This window comes from Cricetulus griseus, chromosome 7 (assembly GCF_003668045.3).
Source record: "Cricetulus griseus strain 17A/GY chromosome 7, alternate assembly CriGri-PICRH-1.0, whole genome shotgun sequence".
In the NCBI taxonomy this organism is placed as follows: Eukaryota; Metazoa; Chordata; class Mammalia; order Rodentia; family Cricetidae; genus Cricetulus; species Cricetulus griseus.
The window spans coordinates 78,001,390-78,022,594 of record NC_048600.1 but is presented as its reverse complement, the minus strand read 5'-3'; the positions used below and the strand labels follow the sequence as shown (position 1 = coordinate 78,022,594).

At 41.3% G+C, this 21,205-nt stretch overlaps 1 protein-coding gene across 1 annotated transcript in view; it reads left to right on the top strand.

Annotated features, from left to right (window-relative positions):
- The window catches only part of LOC100764018 (protoheme IX farnesyltransferase, mitochondrial), a 112,939-nt gene that overhangs the window by 17,119 nt on the left and 74,615 nt on the right, over positions 1 to 21,205 (top strand). Inside the window, exon 4 of the mRNA XM_027427153.2 lies at positions 12,975 to 13,099. Within this exon, the coding sequence (XP_027282954.1) occupies positions 12,975 to 13,099 (125 nt within the window). The remainder of the gene's footprint in view (positions 1 to 12,974; positions 13,100 to 21,205) is intronic.

Genomic DNA, 21,205 nt, shown 5'->3' with positions numbered 1-21,205 from the left:
CATTCGGTGCCTGCCGGATGCAGGCGCCATCTTGTAATGGAGAATGCAGGGACGGCTCCCTACAGGGTTCTATCCCCAGCAGGACATAGGCATCATTTTTCAGATAATGAGAGTAGTTTATTCATCTCTCAGTAACTGCCTTAAGCTTTCTATAACCTATATTTAAAATATACTTCCTGAGGCATTAGTTTCCTCTCTGTACCATTTACTGAAAACACGTAGTTTTATCCATTTTCATTTTTATTCAGTTTGTTTGTGTCCTAGTTTGGCTTTGTATTGCTGTTATGAACACTGCGACCATAAGCAACTTGTGTGGGGGGAAGGGTTTATTTCATCTCACAGCTTGAATTTCATCATGCAGGAAACTCAGGGCAGGAACTGAAGCAGAGAGCATGCAGGAACACTGCTTATTGCTTCGTTCTCCATGGCTTACCCAGCTTGCTTTTTTTACACAACTTTGGACCACCTGCTCAAGAGTAGTGCCACTCACAGTTAGCTGGACCTTCCCACATCAATCAATAATCAAGAAAATGCCCCACAGTCTTGCCTACAGGTCATTCTGGTGGGGACATTTTATCAACTACCCTCTTTGCACATGACACTAGCTTGTGTCAGGTTGACAAAAAAATTAAACAATTCCCTTGTCAACTTGACACACAAATACAACTCTATTAAATTATAACCTTTCCATTCTTGTTTGTCCCTCAAAATGTATTAATAACACTCTATTAAACATAATATAACATTAAAAGTTCCACATTCAAAAAAATTTATGCACTTTAAAAGTCCAGTTTCTTTAAAATATCTCTTGAAAGGTTCAAAATCTCTCAACTGTGAACCCCTGCAAAATAAGAAAAAATATAACTTACATACTTCTTTCTCCAACAGGGAAATAACCAGTGAACAGTTATATCATGCCAAAGTCCAACAGTGTAAATAGCTCAGTGTCTGATGTCTGGGATTCACTCATGATCTTCTGGGCCCCCAAGAGCTTAGGCAGACCCACTTCTCTAGTTCTGCCATCTGAAGCACAAGTAAACTCTGGCCAGCTACATTCCACACCTGCCAATATCCTTGGTGGTCATCCCTAAACCCTGGCATCTCCAGTGTCTTAGGGTCTCCACGGATGCTGAGGTTACATCTTCAACAATAGCTTCTTCTGGCCTCTGTTTAGTGACTCTGCCTCTGCCTCATGGTGCCAAGCCTCAGCTGCTCTCCAATACCTGAAAGTCCTCTAGCTTCCATGCTGCCCAAACTAGTAAGGGTGGGAGAGTCACACATTACCACGTTTGGCAGTCACCTTGGTGATGCAGCCTTTGTCCTATCTGCACCACAGCTCTGCCCTTGAGGAAATACTTCCCCAGAAGAGTGATGCTCATCTCTTGTTGATCAAAGCTGGCTCTACCTAACCATAAACTACAGATTGTTAATACAAAATGCCTCCAGTGAAGTCTTTCAGGAATGCTCAGCTTCCACCTGAAACTTCCCAAGCCAGACCTCAGTCCTCTGTATTTCTCTCGGCAGTGTCTTGCATGTTCCTAGAGAACAGCTCACTAAGGTTTGAGAGCTCAATGGTTTTTCCATGCTGAAGTCTGAACACTTCTATAGTCCTCTCAGGCCTGTCACAGTAATACTCTACTCCTAGTACCAGTTTCTGTCCTGACTTGGCTTTGTATTGCTCTAATAAGCCCTGATGTGACTACATGCTACCTGCAGAGGAAAGGTTTTATCTTATCTCACAGCTGTAGTCCATCCTAAGGGAAGTCAGCGTAGGAGGCTGGAAGCAGAAAATGAAGCAGAGACCATGAGGGACCACTACTTATGCCTCCTCCCCATGGCTTGCTCTGTTTGCTTTTTAATACATTCCAGGACTACCTGCTACAGGGGTGGCATGGCCTACAGTGGATTGGGCTCTCCCACATCAATCATTAATCAAGACTGTGTCCCCACAGATTTGTCTACAGGCCAAGCTGACAAAAACTAACCAGTTTGTTTTGTGGGTGGTTTTATTTGTTTGTTCATGACAGTGCTTCTCTGTGTAGTCCTGGCTGTCCTGGAGCTCTCTCTCTAGACCAGGCTGGCCTCAAGCTAAGAGATCTGTCTGCTTCTTCCTTCTGAGTTCTGAGATTAAAGGTGTGTGCCACCACCACTGGCTTTAAAAATAAAAATAAAAAAGACAACCTTGTATTTTGAATGACTTATTTTTATTTTATGTGTATTGGTGTTTTGCCTGCATGTATGTCTTTGTGAGGGTTTCAGATCCCCTGGAACTGGAGTTACAGACAGTCGTGAGCTGTCACGTGGGTGGGAATCGAACCTGGGTCCTCTGGAAGAGCAGCCAGCATGCTCTCAACCACTGAGTCATCTCTCCAGCCATTAACCAGTTTCTTTTTACGTGGATGAAAGTGCATTTAGCTAGCTTGTTCTGTTTTCTCATCACATAATTCTTAATTTGGGATTTACTGGTTTTAAATTCAACTTCATGTTGATTGAACTAGTTAAGTGTAAAATGCTATCCTTGATGCTAGAAAAAGGTAAAAATAAATTTCTCCTGAGGATGAAAATCACTTTCAAACAGTATGGGCAGCTTTAAAGGATAGAGCAAGACAGGTGGGGGAGAAGAACTGAGATTGGGCTAGGCTGTGGGAGAGAAGAACTGAGAAAGGGCTCAACTGCCTGTACAGAAATTCTAAAGAGCAGCAGCTCCGTCACTGTGTCAAGTGTCAGTGTTTCATGATACTGCCACGATGCCTTGTGCCTCTTTCCCTCTCACACGGGTTTATGGTGTGGGACCCTAAGACCCCAAGATGTCTTCTACAGCCTCCTCGTCCTCTAGGTAAAGGCAGAAGTTCAGGAACCACCTTACAAGAAGGGGAAGAGAAGCGGCTGAGAGGCGCCTCTGCTGTCTCTTTGGCCAGATTAGCATGCAACCATCCCCAAGGGGTGTTGTAAAATGTGGCTGAGTTCTGATACTCATCATTTTAAAAGCCCCAACATCGAAATCCCAGCCTAATAAGCTCTCCAGTATTTCAATAACTTCTTATGCCTTTGAGATCCTTGGGAATCTTATTTTCATGCAAGTTTCTAGGCATGTCCTCCTAAGATTCCTTCATTCTTGGCTTGAGTTGCAGCCTGGGAATCTGAATTTCAACTGATGACCCGATACAGAGGGTTGCCATGGCATGCTTAGAGAGGAAAGTTCTGAGCTCCCCCTCTCGGATCCCTCTTAACTTGAAGAAATCTGTCTTGTTTCTCATTCCACACTGCATATGGGACTAGTTCAGCAGGGGAATTCCCACATGCCATTATTTCCCTGTGCCTGTTTACCTAACCCCCACCCATTACTATAGATACCTGAGTTCCTATTAGAGTCTACAGCCCCAAACAGGCCACCAGCTAGAAGGAGGCTGTCAGAAGCTCCTGAGGGCACCCAGTCTGTGTGCTAGACTTGGCTGGGTGCATAATTATCCTTTGGGAGTAATATTGAGGGCTCAGATTTCAGTTCAAAGCAAAACATGGTAGCATACCATTAAAATTGGGGGGGGGGGTTTCAGTAGGTAAAAGTTCTTTTTTGAAAGCTTGATAAAATTGATTCCTAGAATCCACGAACAGGTGAATGAGAGAACCAGCTCTACAGGGTTGTCCTCCCTCTTACTCTTGCACCATAACTCACATACACATGCATGTACACATCATACACACATGTGCACATGCACACATATAAACAATAATAATAAATATTTTTTAAGATTAAGGAATGAAACGCTAACAGAAGTATCAAAAGAATGCTCCAAGGTTGTAAATGCTGAAGAAAGATTTTGTCCATATGTTGTTTTGGAAACCCTTTAAACTCTGCTGTAGTTGAAATTTTACCACTGTCTTTTTTAAACCACAAATGTGAGGGAATAGTAAACTTGGATGTCAGGAATACCAAAGGAAGTTCTGTTGTGTATCCAGTGACTTTGTAAAGACAGAGGTGTAGTTTAGTCCATATTTACCTTCTGAGAGACTTCATTTCTGGGTGGGGAGAGTCTGTCCCAGTCTCTCATCCTGAAGCTCTTGAGCCAGCCCTTCCATCTGTCTCCAGGACACACAGCCCACCTTTCTCCTCATAGACTAGGCAGCTCTGCTGTTCTTTACAGAGTTCTTAGCATCACATGATGCAGCTCCATTACCAGTGTGTGATGTGTGTGGTGAGCTGACTTGTAGAATATTCTCTAGATTGAACCTTTGTTGACCATCACTTTTCACTTGGTTAGTATCTATTGCCTTGCACACAAGGAGGTGACCAGGAACTAGCCACTCAATAGTAAAAAAGTGTAATGGATTCTGTTCTACCATTTTAGTCACTGCTCAGCCTATTAATGGCAAATGATTTATTATAAGGTTACAGTGCTTAGTGATGGACCCTTTCTGGTAGGTGACTTTGTTGTGCAGAAATCACAGTGTTAATTACACGAACCAGCGTGAGCATAGTGACACTAAGTGATAACATCTGTATCATGATTAATAAAAACCCAGAGACAGATATCGGGGTTCAAGCGTCAAGCTGAAGATCAGAGAAGCAAAGTAGCCAAGCTACAAGCTCTTACCTCTACCCAGCTGAAATGGCAGTCCCATTTCCTCCTTTCTAGTGCTGGTATTAGAGGCTTGTGATCAAGTGCTGGGATCAAAGGTGTGAGCTCTGTTACTCTTCACGCTTGTGTAGGCCAGGGTGGCCTTGAACTCACAGAGATCCATTTGCCTGTCTCCTTCCTGGGATTAAAGGTATGTGCCACCACTGCCTGGCTCTATGGCTAGCTACTATGATTGTTGGGATTAAAGGTATGTATCACCATTGCCTGACCTCTATAGCTTGTGGCTAGCTTTGCATTCTGAACCCTCAGGCAAGCTTTAATAAATCATAAATAACGTATCACCACAAACATCTTATGGGACTGTCATTGCATGTGATCTGTTTGTGTCTGAAGTCTGTAATGTGTTCCATGACTGTATTTTACTGTACTGTAGTGGTTTGATGCTGAAGGGCAGCTAAGGAATACTGTTTCTAACCCAGTGATCTTAGGCTACTGTGTTTCTTGGTCCTTAGTTTATTTGCTACTGACACTGTGTCCTGAAGTCTGTAGTCTGCCACTTTTTTTTTTTCTACTCAGCATATCTCTAGTATTGAGGATGCCCCACTTTTTTATTCTTAAATCTTCATCAAATTTGTGAACACTCAGCCCTTTGAGCTCATAGAATTGTCAAAGACTTTGATTTGTTAGTCATCAGCATGTTGAAGATTGTTCTTGTTTGAACGCTGTACTGGCTGCTTGGAGTGATGATGCACTTAGCACTGCTGCATCATCGCTGCCACTTCATCACTAGGAGGCAATGACAATGGCTTAGTAGAGTCCTGAAATAGCCAAGTCTGTGTGGAATTAGGCCTGGAGAGAGAGAACAATGTGTTGGTCCAGCGGCAGTAGTCAGATGAAGCAAAGTACTGAGTACTTTTAGACAGAATGAAAACACTCGTTTTCAGTGCTTGCCTATAGGTGGTCATTCACACTGAATAGTTTGGGTAAGAAGCTGAGAAAAGTATCACTGTGGCAGTGGAAACTTCCTACCTAACAATTCCCTCTTCCCAAACTCCTTTTGGGGACCATGCCTCCACTTCTCAGAAGTTTAACCTTTGTGCCTGAACTTTGGCTTTGGAGGGTCATTTTATAGAAAGGTTGTTAAGTATCTGACCATTGTATCTCAAAGAAAAAGAAGAAGGTTGTAAAGTTATTGAGTATAGAAAGATGTATTGAGAAGAAATAATTCTTAATTGAAAAGGGGGGAAGCCTTCGAAAAGGGTATCAAAGCAGAAAGGGTCTCAGGTTCAAAGAAAAGCACTAATTGAAAACATTATTTGGGCGGTCTCACTTGTTGGTGGCATTAGCTTAGTGTATAAACAGCTCTTATTTATATTTTCATGAGGGCTCAGGGACACTTGATTGCCCTTTGCTGAATGCTAACTCTAAATGCAAACCAAATGCTCCTTGGTGAATTGCTTTGGTAACCATACTGAAACAGTTCATTCTGGTAGCAGTGTGACTCAGTACATTTGAAGGTAAGAGGCTTAATTTGGTCCTAGGTCTTTCAAACCAGACTTAGTCATTAAGTATATAGGAGAGGGAAAAGAGAGAGAAGGAGGGAGGAGGGAGGGGGAGACCTAGTCAGTTCTGCAGCTGTTATTTTAAATCTCTATGAAACATTTTACCTTTTCACCCAAAGTGATTGGAGATAATCAGTTACTTCTGATTGATATCATGTCTCTCATCAGGTGACTTCTCGTCAAGATTTAACAATACCCATAATAATTGTTATCCCTTTGATATGGATGTTGACGAGAAGACTGTACTAGGAAATTCCAAAAAGGCTGCCAGCTGGGGAAGCCTAAAAACCACACTGAAATTAGAAATTTAACCAGTGGAAGCATAGGGTGTTAGTAGAAACAAAGACAAACATGGCTATCTCAATAACAGCTACTTAGTAAAAGACACAGTCTCATTAGTAATATAAAAGAGATTACCTCCTGCCTCTGAATTAAGTCATATCACAGTGAACTTTCAGATCTACTAACCAAACATTGTACCACTGCCCAGGGATACTCATACCAACTCATTAGCTACCTGTTCTCAGCTTCTCCTTAAAAAGCCTTAATGAAAACACAGCTTAGGTTTTGAACTTACGTTGCACAGTGTCTGCCACCAGTGACAATTAGATGTATTAGATCTATCGGTAAGTTGAAGTCTATAGAAAATTTCAAAGTGTCATTTAACTAATGACTTTACTCTTCCTACTAGATAGTATGTCCGAATCAGTCGTTGTCCAGATTGGCTCATCACTATTTTGCTTTTCAGTTAATTCTTTGGGGAGTGAATATTAAAAAATAAAAGGGCATTAAAAGGCAGAGTTTATGGGAAATCAGTATGTAGATGACCAGGGTGGACCATGAGCCTTGAGGTCCAGTTGACAATCTGAGAAATGAAAAGACATGCATTGGTTATGCTTGTGGCCAGAGACCTATGAATCTTGGAATACAAGGCCTCTAAACAGTTTAATGAAATTTAGTTTCTATGGAAGCTTCTTGCATATGAGAAAAGGGAAGACCTTTCTAGGGGTTAATAGTGCCTCTGGAAAGTATACTCTGGAAAGTGACGCTGGAATTAGGGATGCTGGCTAAATCTGCCTCGTCTTAAAAAATGGCAGTTGACAGTGACAGATAAAACCGCCTCTTTCCCAGCGGATAGTGTGTACCTGGGGGTCCTGACACACTCTGCCAGTATTAAGGTTTCTCCTCTGTGGCTCTTTAAAACTCTCCTGAAATCTGTGGAATTTCTTGTTAGCCCTATAGAGAGGATGGGGTCTTAAAGCTTGACTGCCTGCTTTTGATGTTGTAATGTGCTAGGTAAGTGTGTGGGTGTCTTCCCTTCATTTAGTGAGATTTTCATCTTTGTGAAAATGAGTCTTTGGAGCACTTACTAGAGAATTTTCCATAAAGTAGAGAACTAAATACACTACCATTTGTTTCCTGCTGAGCCTGCGCTAACTTGCGCAGCTCCCTGTTTATAAAACCAACTGCTTGCACTTGGTTTTCCTGGTGCTTCCTTTGCTGCTTGTCTAGATCAGTTTTCTCCAACTTTGTTAATTACTTTCCTTGTGTGGAAAGTGTCACTGTACGGGAATATATGCAGAATTTATTAGATACAAACATTACAGAAGACACAGTTGTTTCTTAACGAAATTCATGTACTCTTACACTGATAGATTCACTTTAAGATGTGCAAAATGCTAGTTGTAAAAGAAAGAATTGGAGTTGTGCTTAGTTAGCATGTAAGGTCCTGGGTTCTGTTCCCAGGAGAGAGAGAGAGACAGACAGAGGCACAGAAAGAGACAGAGAGAGAATGAGAATCAAATGTAAGTGAAAGTCTTATTTCTTACCTTCTTGTCTCTGGGGTGGCCACATGCCGCTATTGAAACACAGTGGTTTTGATGCTTGAGTACACGTGAAGACACTTTGACTTTGGCATTGTAAATTGTTTACCCTATTCCTTTACCCCCACATCCTGAGCAGGGTTTGGCTGCTGTGCTTCCTTCTGTCCCTTTACATGATGCTTTGGTATGTGACGTCTAAGCTGAGTGGCCTGAGGAGGTGCCACTCTGGAATGCTAGGGAGCTCATGTTAGTAGCTACAAAGCACCACTTAATTAAGCCCTTGATATTCACCATCACTGTGCTGAGTGCTTTGGTGAAGTGAAAACCCTTTGTGCCTCCACTAAGTGTCCTTAGCATCAACAGTTACAGGAGTCTGGAATCCAAGCGTGATTGGTTACCACGGATACTTTGCTGAGAGGAGAGACTGGAGCATGGTAGCTTGTGCATAATTGAAGCTTTGTACCAAGAAAGTATTGTTGCAGAGACGGAAACTGCATTGGTAGGTAGGCGTGTCGGGGATGTTGCTTTGGACTGGATATGTGAGGGCACTGTAGGATAGCCCCAAGGAGTCAGTCAGGGAGTCGTAGCTTTTTGTCACCAGATTTGGGGTTAGCATTGTCCCAAGAGAGAAGTTAGACTGATTGACTCCTTTTTAACATTTTATAATTTTCCTTCTTAACACTTTGTTGTTCTTTGAGCTTAGAAGTTTTGTTTCTTTCCTGTATCTAACTGTTCATATTCTTTTAGTAATGAAGTCCTGAGATCTGTTTACATGGCTGCCTCCTGGCAAAGACTTTTGAGTCTCCCACCTTGCATGCTGCAGTGGCCTGGGAGTGGTCCCTGAGTACATTTCCCTCTGCTCCCTGCACTGCTGCTCTAGTCTTGCTAGGCACCAACCTTGCCACAGACTTAGCAGCTTGAGACAGAGTTATTATTTGCCATTTTCCTAAGGGAGATATTCATATCTGGTGTGGTAGGTTCTCCGCCAGGCTCTCTGGGCTGCAGTCAGGGTGTCTGTTGGTCAGGATCATCATCTTCATTTGGAGTTCAGGGTCCAAGTTCAGCAGTGCTTAGTAGACTTCTTGTCCTCCAACCTGTGGACCGTGGGCCCAGTGTCCCTTCCGGCTGCTGTGTCACTATTTCCTGGACGTCTTCAGCAGGTGGCCTCACATAAGCAAGTTGAGGCAGGGTGTTTGTTTCCTCAGGCCAGTCAGGGTGTACTTGTGATTCTTACAAAATAAAACATTTTAATTATAGAGAACAGAAATTGTTCCTTCCCCCTGGAGGAGGCAAGTAGACAAGTGAACCTGTGAGTGATGGGCCTGGAAACAGGATGCCCAGGCCACATGTAGGCTAGTCCAGTGGGTGGTTCACAACAGACTGACTCATGGGACCGTAGTTGGGCCTCAGTGGTGGCAGCTGACTGGAGCTGCTGCTCACTCTTAAAGGGGAAGCATGGAGCTCTCTGGCTGACCACCCACTCTGGAGCAAGGCTAGCTTAAGCTCCGAGGAGTTGGGATATTACTCTTCCTTGGGCTTTCTCAGGCACCAGCTTGCAGTGTGGCTCCTGGACTGAATGGTCCATGCTTGGTTGGCAGCATTGATTTTATGTTTATTTGTGAAGGGACAGAATATTAGATTACCAAATAAAATATAATTTCAAGAGTTATTAATGAAAGAATATATTACATTCACTTTTAATGGGATCCTGGTGTTGCAAAATGATTCCATGTAATGAATCCCAGGAAATCAATGTGAAGTTTAATTGCAGCTGCGTTGTATAAGGACATTGCTCTGCTCAGTGTTGCTTGTACAATTCATCAACTCTCTTTTCCTTTTCCCTTCAATTAATTGCTTTGATGAAGTCAGTAAATGCATTCTTTTGTTGGCTTGTGATCCTTTCTAGAAAGGTCTTCCAAATCCCAAATTCTACCACAATAATGAGTGGTTACTGTCATCTTTCTGGGTGTTACCATTCATAATTTGTACATTCTAAACTTAAGCCCATTCTGTAAATTTATCATTGTTGCTTCTTTCTGAAACCTTTTCCATTTCCTTTGTTAGTCTTTTGCAAATCATTTTCTGCATCTTCTCAGCTTATTGACTAGACCTGTGGGTCATAAGTTTTTTCTGTGGTTTCCCGCCCAGTCAAATATAGTGGAATGAATGAAAAGACTGTGATATTTATTCCTCTGATTATGTTTTTTCTTTTTCTTTTTCCTCTTGTTTTTTTCAAGACAGTTTTCTTTGTGTAGCTCTGGCTGTCCTGGAACTCGTTCCGTAGACCAGGCTGGCCTTGAGCTCAGAAATTGGCCTGCCTCTGCCTACTGAGAGCTGGGTGCTGGGATTAAAGCCATGTGCCACCATGGCCCTCTTAAGTTTTCTTATAATTGTATACCCTTTTCAGCTTAAGAAGTGTCTTCAGGCTACTTTTGTTTTTAACAGTTCATTGATTATATCTCTTTGTCAGCTACTGTGATGGTAACTGACTTCTGTTATTTCATTTAGTCCAGGCTAACTACCAACTAACTTTTGGTCCTATCTCAGCCTTCCAAATGCTGGGATTCCAGTCTTGAGCTAGGATCCACAATATAAAAAGTTGAGGATCCACAATATAAACAGATTTCTAAATTTGTTCTTTCTTTTTTTTTTTTGGTGTTTCTAGAGTTTACTAGTTGTATATTGATAATATTCTAATGGGTTTTCATTTAACTATTCTTGTTTTTGAGTAGTTTATTTTTGGTTTAAGGCTTAAACCTTAAACCAAAGTAGAGTCACAAATTATTTTTGACTGACTTAATCTATGGATGAAAGCAGTCTTAGTTTGATTGTAAGAGAGGAAACCTTATAGTCCCTCAGCCTCTCTTCTCCCAGATCATCCCAGTGACACCATGAACTTTTCCTGCTATGGCATCTCATGCAATTTTCAGGGATGCATCTCATCTTCATGATTCTCATCTCCATGCTTACTCCCAGGCTGTGATGATCTGGATCTGATGTTTTCAAGAGCGCCTTCCCAGGGCACACACTACTGGTGATTTCTGTTCCCTCTGCCTTGTGCTCCAGTCTCCCAGTGTCTCTTCTGAGCTCTGGTTTGGTTCTTTGTCTGTTTTTCATGTGTTTTTACCTCTGTTTCCCATGGCCCCTCAGACACAGCACATTTTCCTAAGGAGCCGCTCCTCTGTGGTGCTGACTCCGTCTTCTCTGTGATGCCTGAGTGTAAGCACTCCCCATCCTTTTCCTTCTTTTCTCTTCCCACCTCTCCCACATACCACATTCTGACAGTTCTCCAATCCAAATATCCCTTAGAACTTTTTAGTCTTCCCATTTGCTCACTGGGAATATGCTCATTGATGGGGGATTAATGGGATCATTTTGTAGATCGTTTCTTTTCCCCTGCACAGCTTGGGACATTACTCTTAGGCCAAACTTTACTTGTGGATCACCTTCCTGCGTGGATGCTCAGGGACCCTCAGCTGGCTACCAAATGACATAAAGTTCAATCTGGCAGCCATCACCTTTTCTCCTCTGCCTCCAGTAAATACTACTCTATTCCTGCCATGATGATAACCCTGAAAATAGAGCAGGACTATTCCCACAGGACTCTTGCCTTCATGCAGCTCACATTTCTTTAAGGAGCCAGTGTGGGTGGTGAGTTGCCAGTAGAAAATAAAAAGGGTGATGTTGGGGAGGGAGTTACTGAGCTGGCTTACTTTTAATGAAATGACCAGAGATGGTCATTAAATGGTCCCTAAGAAGGGTATCTTAGATGAAACCCAAACAAAGAGAAAGAGCTAGCTCAATAAAGCAGCGTACAAGGACCCTGAATCACATGGCTCCAAGTGGTCAAAGAATAGCCAGAGCCACATGACTGGGCAATAGTGAGCCAGCTGAGGAGAGATGATCGCACTTAGTACAGCCAAAAGTTATTGCAGGTACAGTTCCAGACACTTTGCTAGCAGCGGGGTGCTATGATCTGTTCGCAGTTTATTCCACAGAGAAGCATAATGAGATCAGGAGAGCCCCTAGGGAGGAAGCTCCTGTAGTGACAGATTGGAACTAGATCAGGGTGTTAGAGTTTCTGGGTTAGAGTAGACCAGAAAGTTTATTGTGAGCTTTTCCTGTGCACTCACTGAGATACAGGCAGAAGAACACTCCAGAAACAGCAGCATCTCTTCCTCCAGTCATGGCAACCAGAACAAGCTCCAGGGCTAAGATGATGGCTCATTCAGCAAGCCTGAGGACCCAAGTTTTATTCCCAGAATCTAGATAGATAGATAGATAGATAGATAGATAGATAGATAGATAGATAGATAGATAGATAGATAGGAAGAAGCCTGACATGGTGGACATTTATAAGCTGGGTGAGTTCTGAGGAGGCAGAGACAGGAGGATCCCTGGGGCTCACAGGCCAGCAGCTTAGCTAGAATTTACTGCAGAGTTCAAGCCTTCACTGTTTGCTGCTATGTGGTTCAGTTACTAACAGGTGTCCTGCATCTCTCCCTGTAGTCAGAACACTGAGCACAGCTTTATCCTTTACAGTTGCCAGCATTGGCACAATATGGCTCACAAACTGGTAGTCCGTAAATATTTGTTGAATAAATAAGTGAATGATGAATTTGGAAAACCTGAATCAGAAAAATGCAGATTTTAAAAAATTATTACATTTGTCTCTCTCTCTCTCTCTCTCTCTCTCTGTGTGTGTGTGTGTGTGTGTGTGTGTGTGTGTGTATGTGCCCTGGTGTTTATGTGGCTCTCAGAGGACAACTTACTGGAGTTTGTTCTCTCCTACCATGTGAGTCCCAAGGTTTGAATTCAGGTCATCAGGCTTGGTGGCAGGAGCTTTTTCCCACGGAGCTATATTGCTGGCCCAGAATATGAACTTTTTAGATGTAAGAAAATCCACCCAGGTTTGAAGGATCATCGTCTGGTATGTGTGGGAGTCTCCTCCTGTACCTGTGCTTTAGCCTGGAATCCCATTTCTGACCGGCATTTCTGTTGCTGTGTTGCAGCTCTCGTCGTGAGCACCACTTCAGCAGGCTTTGCGCTGGCTCCAGGCCCTTTTGACTGGCCCTGCTTCCTGCTCACTTCCCTGGGAACGGGTCTAGCATCCTGTGCTGCCAACTCCATCAATCAGGTCAGTTTTCCTCCGAGCAGGTGTTGCTGTTGTCAATTGCTGGCTGGTTGTCCCTTTGTGTTTGAAGAACTCCCAGATCCTGTGCCCTGCTGGAGAAGCACCTTGCACCCACAGAGGTGGCCTGTGGAGGTCTCTGCTTGGTTTGGTTTACATTTGAGGCAAATGATTTTCAGAATGCTGCAGAGTGTGTAGTTGAAGTGGCCCGGGATTCGTGGGCTAGAAAGCAGTGAAAACTGCCAGAATCTTGTGTTCCCTTTATTTCAGAAACATTTCCTTGAACTCATCGTGGTTTTATGCTGTTGATGTAGTTTTATTTCTTTGTGTATTACTTTCTATTTGTTTGTCTATGTTTTAGCAAAGTCTGACTATGTCACCGAAGTGGGATTTAAACACACTGTACAGGATCCTTCTACCACTGCCTCTCAAGTGCTAGTAGAATAGCAATATGCCACCATCCACAGCTTCTGCATTTTAAGCCACCACTGTGCAAAACACGATATTTTAAATAGTCATTGTTTGTTAGCTTAAATTATACGTAGGTGTGTATGTCTGCACATGACTATGTGCATATGAGTTCAGGTGTCCAGGGAAGGCAGAGGCATCACAGCTTGAGGAGCTAAAGTTCTAAGTGGTTGTAACCAAACTAACCTGGGTGCTAGGAACTTAATTTGAGTCCTCTGGAAGAGCAGCTTGTGCTCTGAACTTCTGAGCCATCTCTTCAGCCCCAGAATATTTTAAAGGAACAGCTTTCAAAACATAACAAAACAAGCAAAAAACCCAGTAGTTCAGCACTAGTGTTTATTTGGTAGGTACAGCCAGATTATATCATATAATTAATTGCTAAGTATTTTTAATGGCTCATTTTTCTTCTTGCTATTTTAAGCACCCCAATGATTCTCTGAAATAGTTCTTTCCTTCATCTGGCCACTGTGGTGTCTCTTGACTTTGTGGTTTCTTCATAAGATACTATAGTGAAAAAACTTTGGCTGAAACTTAAGGAAAATTGTCTCATCACCAGAACACCCAGGAGGAGTTGGCATAGTTTTCAAATAGGAATCCAAGTCGCCACTAGGAATCAGCTTGATGTTCATAGGACACCATGTAGAAGAAGCTAGTTTGTAAAATATGGGGATGTAATTTGATAATACTTAAAATCATGTGTGGTGACATTTTGTTTATGATCTAACAAATAAATCTTGCCTGAAGATCAGAGTGCAAAGCTAGCCACACTAGTTAACCATAGAGGCCAGAAAGTGGTGGCACAAGCCTTTAATCCTAGCACTTGGGAGACAGAGGCCGATGATCTTTGTGAGTTCAAGGCCATCCTGGGCTACATAAGATTAAGTCTGTCTAAAAGAGAAGCAAAGGTGATCCCCAGTACTTGGAATGACACGCCTTTAATTCCAGTACTAAGGAGGTGAAGAGAAGAAGGGATATGGCTGGACTGAGAGAGGAATATAAGGTAGGAGTAGACAAAAGAGAGATGCAGTCTGAGGATGCAGTGCAGTCTGAGGACAGGATCTCCCCTTTGGTCTGAGCATTGGTAGAAGTGGCTGGCCGCTTTGCTTCTCTGATCTTCAGCATTAACCGCAATACCTGACTCTTTGAGTTTCTATTATTAAGAACAATTAGAATTCGTGCTACAATCATGTGCTTCCATAATGTAGTATCCACTTTATGGAGGATATTATTTGTCTCAAATAGGGTTCTGATTGTTGCTTTTGAAGCAGTCTCACTATGTATTTCTGCTGGCCTGGAACTCACAGTGTAGACCTCACAGAGATCTTCTGGCCTCTGCTTCCAGAGTGTTTGGACTAAAGGCGTATGACACTATATACACTGGCTGGTGGTTATTTTTAATGTCAAAACAGTTCCATAGCAAAGCCAGTGTTAGGGAGACTGAAGGAGAACTCAAAAGGTGAAGCCTGTAGTGAGGCCGAGGCACTTCAGCCATTTATGACACTTTCCATAAAGTGGCTCCACTTGGAGTCTGTCTCCATTTGTCACCATTACCTACATGCATTAGCAGATCTAAGTTAAAAGGATAAGCAGGGGTACCTGTCAGTTTCTAGCCTCCCTTTTGTAAATTAGGAGCTGCACATATCCTGAAGACTCATTATTGTCTTCTGTTTAAATTATATAAATTCAAAGAAAATGTTTAATATAAATGTGTGGGAATAGAGGAACATAAAAACAACTAAAAAGTATCAGAATGTTTGTAAATTTCGGAATACTATAAAATATAAAAGCTATGAGTCAGTGAGATTCTGGCTCATTCTGCTAATCCTGATGACCTGACTTCAATCACAAGACATACATGGTGGAAGGATAGAACTGACTTCTGCATGTTGTTCTCTGACTGAGGGGCGCATGCACAAACACACACAATTAAGTAAAATGTAATTTTAAAAAAATGTTATTTTGACTGGGAACTACTTCCTCACCCACGTTTCCTATCCCTTGTTCTCCAAAAATGTTAGTGCAAGGATATATATTGTTTTATGAATACAGCTCTGTTATGGGTGGGGGAGATAGTTTCAGTTGGTAAAGTACTTGCAAGAAGACCTGTGTTTGATCCCCTGAACATGTGAAAAGTCCTAGTGTGGTGGCAGGCTTGTAATCCCAGTTCTAGCGAGATGGAAACAGACAGATCCCTGAAACTAGATGACTTGTCAGCCTAGTCCATGTAGCAAATTACAGGCTGGTGAACAACACCTGAGGTTGGCCTCTTGACTGTAACAGACAAATGTGCACACAAGAAAAACAACCCTTTTAGTAATCTCGAGGAAGTTTCTGTAGGGAAAGAGGGGACTGGTGTTCATTTAGGCAGAAACTGTTAGGAACTAGGCCCCAACTGAGGTGTTAGAAGCTTTACAGGACTGATTTTTAGCTGCTCGGCTTCAGGTCCATACCTGAGTATTTGCTACAAGGGATGGACTAGATTCTATAAGATTTTAAGAACACTGAGGATAGCCACCGAATTCATGATGGGATTATTTTGGTACCAAGCAATTGTGGTATCTGCCCCTGTGGTGATTTTTCCTTCTCAGTTTCTTTTCCAGTCCTGCATCCCCCTCACACTGCTCCTTCATTCCTGGGACATTTTGTCACATTCTTCCCCATGTGTCACTGGGCCTTGCCAGCCCTCTTCAGTGCTGTGAGTGGTGTTTACTCAATGTGCACATGCCAACAGATGGGTTTCTTGTATCTGTACTAAGCCTTCTTCCATTTGTCTGGGATCTAGTTGGATTTGAAAATGGAGTGCTTAAAACTTTGTGGTGATTCTCAGCATAGTGCATTCTGCAGTACAAATAATAAAAACCGGAGACAGATATTGGGGTTCAAGCTGAAGATCAGAGAAGCAAAGCTGCCAAGCCACCAAAGAGCTCGTACCTCTACCAAGGCTGGGGCAATCCTGTCCTCAATGTGACTGGAGACTAATTGCCAGGTCTGAGACCCTGGTCCTGTCTTATGTAACTCTCTAGTGCTGGGATTAAAGGCATGTACCACCACTGCCCAGCTTCTGTGGCTTCCTAGTATAGCTGCTGGGATTAAAGGTGTGTTCTACTACTGCCTGACCTCTTGGCTAGTTTTGCATTCTGATCTCAGGCAAGCTTTATTAGATCATAAACAAAATATCACCACAGCTTTCTAGTGTTATTAGGGTTTCACCAGCTTCCCAAGCTGTCATATTCTTTTTCAGTAATGCAGTATTGGTATCTTGTTTTCATTATTATTAGGCAGTCTGATAAAGTTAAGAACAAAGGAATACAGGGCCATTTTATCAGCAGTCTTAAATAGTGTGAACAGAACAGAGAACACACACAGTATGCACTAAACCAAGATTTATTGTTTTTAATTTTATGTGTATGAATATTTTGTCTGCATGCATGTCTGTGCACCTCATGCATGCCTAGTACCTGTGGAGGTAGAAGAGGGCATCAGATTTCCTGGAACTGGAGTTACATATGGTTGTGAGTTGCCAGGTTGGTGCTCAGAACCAAAACTGAGTCCTCTCCAGCCAGTGCTTTTAAATGCTGAGCCGTCTTTCAAAGAAACAATTTGTTTTTGAAAAGTAGTGTTCACATTAAAGTTTATGTCAGCTACTCATAGGGTCTAGGGGAGGAAGAAAAATCTGTCTATATTTATAAAAAGATTCAAATAACGTCTTACATATATTTTTTATTTTATGTGTTTTATTTGAGCTGTTATTCATTTAGCCCCGTTTCTTCTTTGCATCCAGCTTCTGTGATCTCTTTGTGAAAGAAGAAAATAGTACAGCTTTGAAAAGCAATTCTTCCATTTGTTTTAAGGAGAGAAAATGAGATTCAGTTTCTGAGTGACAAGGCAGTGAGCGGTACTTAGGAGATGGGTGCGAGAAACCACGGACACTGACATGTAAAAGCAAAGCACTAGAAGGTTCTGTAATGTGTATACACACGCCATTCAAAACCCAAGCGTGGCTTTAAAGTGGGCATGCCTTCAAAGGATGAAAGCAGTCTGTAAGTGGTTTCAATTTAACAACTGAAAGGCAGAATGCTGTGGATGCCTTTGACTGATCACATCTTGAGAGAGGACAAACATAGCCAAATAAATTTGAGTAGACTGAATGAAGAATTTAAAAAAGAAAAGTTGTGAGAAAAGTTAGAATTATTTTCAGTATTTAATGTAATAAGCTGTAGTTGGGATTATTTTACTTATTTTATGTGTACAGTGTCTTCTCTGGAGTTTTCCTTTCTGTGTTTCAGTTAACCACAATCAACTACTCTGAAGGTATTAACTGGAAAGTTCCATAAATAAACAATTGATACATTTTAAATAGCTTATCACATGTTGTTTTAATATTGCTGATGCTACTTTTTTGCTGTACCTAGTTTGTCAGTTAATCTTTATCACAAGTATGTATTCATCGGGATATAAATAACATGTATACAGGGTTCTGTTGAATTCTTAAGCATCCAGTAAGAGTCTCAATATATTCCCTGAAGATAAGGAGTGGGCTGCTGTACATGCTTTTTAGGAGCGGTTGTGTCCATAAATATGTATGTTAGTGAGTTTATTTCTGTATACAATTTACTATAGTAAATTGAGCGATGACATGGTATTCCATTTCTGCCTCAGCTTCTGCAGCATGCCAGTCCTGTTTGATTCTTATGTCACTCTGCACATGGTTTTCATTGTCTTTAAATGACAGGTTTCTAGAAGCAGAATGGCTGTTTGAGGAGGCCACCAAAGCACAGTTAAAACTTTAACTTCAGAACTATGATCTTAAGATAATTTTACATTCATCAAGTGCTGAACAGCCCTTTGGAATAGGGGGCTCCGTTTCCTATTTGTAAAAACATTTTGTTTTGTTGTTGATTTCTGTTTTTTAAAGCAACAGTTAAAATGTTTTTATGAAATGTTTCATTGAGAATCAGTGACCAAATTAAGCAAAAGTGACATTTTTTTTAATACATCGCATATGGTCCATATGTATTTTTTCATGTGAACAAAAACCTTTCTAAGAATATACCATGAACAGTCTTCCACATCAGTACATGCTGGAGAATGACTGTTGCATGTGAGTATGCTTTATTTAATCAATTTCTCTCTATTTGGTGTTTAAAGACTCACATGCTAAGCTGAAGTGTCCACACACACACACACACACACACACACACACTTTTTTGAAGCAAGGTCTCACTATGCACCCCTAGCTGTGCTGGACCTTCCTGTGTGGATCAGATTGCCCTCTCAACTCTGCCCCAGAATGCTGGAATCAAAGGCATGCCCCAGCATCCCTCTAATGAGCTAAAATTCTTGCAGTTAAATCCTGCACACTTCCTTTCTTGTGTTGATAGGTTGCTAAAAGTGATTTGTTGTATTCAAAGATTTGTTGTTTTTAAATAAAAGGCTAAAATAAGAGATTAATGTTTTACATGTAGGTGGACATCTTCTAGGCTGAGCATTCAATAATAATAAGTCTCTGTGTCGTGATTTGGGAGCAGATTGGTGGCCTAAAAGAAAAAGGCTGGTACAGTTGGGTTTTCTGTTGTTGTTTTTGTTTTTTCTAGTTTTAGTTTTAAATGCTCAGCCTAGGCTAGTTCTTTTAACTTAAATTCACCTGTTTCTCTGTATCTACTTTTTGCCCCAGGGCTTTTTACCTTTTGTTAACTTTCTTGCTGTCTGTCTTATCTGTTGACCACCTGGCTGCTGGCCCTGAGTGTCTCCCTCTTCTTCTTCTTCTTCTTCTTCTTCTTCTTCTTCTTCTTCTTCTTCTTCTTCTTCTTCTTCTTCTTCTTCTTCTTCTTCTTCTCTCATTCTTTGCTCTCCTGTTTGAGCCTAGATTTCTCCTCCTATTTATTCCCTCTGTCTGCTAGCCCCACCTATCCGTTTTCTGTTTAGCTATTGGCCATTCAGTTATTAGACCAATCAGGTGCCTTAGACAGGCAAGGTGAAACAGATGCAACATATCTTTACATATTAAAGACACATTCTTACATTGTTTTTAAAAAATGCAGCATAAACAAAAGTAGCACCTTTCCACAGTTAAAGTAATATCTTTGTCTAGTTTAAATAATGTTCTATTAACAGTTGACTCTCAAATGTCTCAATTTGCATAAAATGTTAACAGTTTTACTATTTATAACCCACTTAGGCTTTCACTTGTTCACAGCACAATTAGAATACTTTTCTGCTGCCCTTTCCATTTGCTGGTATGCCCATTGGACAGCAGCCTAGATTACCTTGTTACCCTCAGCTTTGTCTTCAAAGCTTTGTGGCTGTGGGCTTACAGTGTACACACACACACACACACACACACACACACACACACACACACCTTTTAAAGATCATTTTACATCTGCTAACTTTGCTGTCTGTGAATTGTTATAAAGGTTAGATTGTGTATTGTGTTGTATCCCTGTTTACAGTGTCATTGGTAAATTGTCTTTTGATTACTGTGGCACATTGATTCCCAAGGCTTTCTGGGTGCTTAACCATGACGTTTCTAGTTCGTTTCTTTATATTGAATGCTAAGCTGCCACCTTACAACTTCAGCCTGTTGGTCATAGTTCCCCTTATTGGAGAATCTGGGTGTTCTTTCTCCATCCATGTGACAGTACTTGCAGCACATCACTTTCTAGCTGTGCTTAATAGGCACTTTTGCTGTGGCAGTATAATTATTCATTTTTATTCTCTTCTTTAGAGTGCTGGTAACTTCCTTGAAATGAATGACTGTGAATTAGATATTTCATCCATCTCTCACCTCTGCTGATAGCACAGGAGGAGGCCAGTAGTGTGCCATTTTAAAGACACATATAGAGAAAGAAGTGTAATAATAATTACAGGTAGTAACCCTTATTTAGCACTTGCTGTGTGTCAAATAATTTTCTAAGCATATACACATTAGATTGTATTTGTGTCTATGTTCACAGGATTTCAAAAATGGCACTTATGAAAGATCAAATAAATGATGAATGAATTCATAAGTTGGGCTTATCTTTGAAAGGAACCATTGATGTTCTCAGAGACTTTATTTTAGAGAAAATTACAAGAAAGACATAAAGCATAAATAGTCTCAGATCTGAGTGGTAGGTTGTGATTAGAAAGGTTAGTGTGATAAGGAAAGTTATCTTTGGGATCTAGTGTACCTATGGATGTTGACAATTTTTTATGAAGGAAATGAAAGAGATCAAGAGGTGCGAATAAAATAGGGTCAAGAAGAAACATGTTTTTTGTTTGATACTAACAATACTTGAAGACTTTCATGTCTGAAATGAGGTAAAAAGGAAGGGCTTTGGATAAAGAACTCTGAATTATAGGGTGGTCAAAGTAAAAGAAAATTCATAGCCTTTTAAACTCTGAAAGGAGAACCAAGCAAAGATTTTTTTTTTCTTGGTGAATATGAGATTAATATCTAATGCCTCTTTGCATTTTCCCCTTTCTCTGATGTCTCTTTTGTTTTGACTGTACCATCTGCCCAAAGCAATAGCAATCAACTTTCATCTTGCATGTTGAACAAAAGCAGTCATAAATAGTGTTGTGTTCTAGAAGAAGACTTCTGTTAGTGAATGCCAGTGAGAGGATTTGTTTAACATAATATGTTCGGGACAAATCAATGAG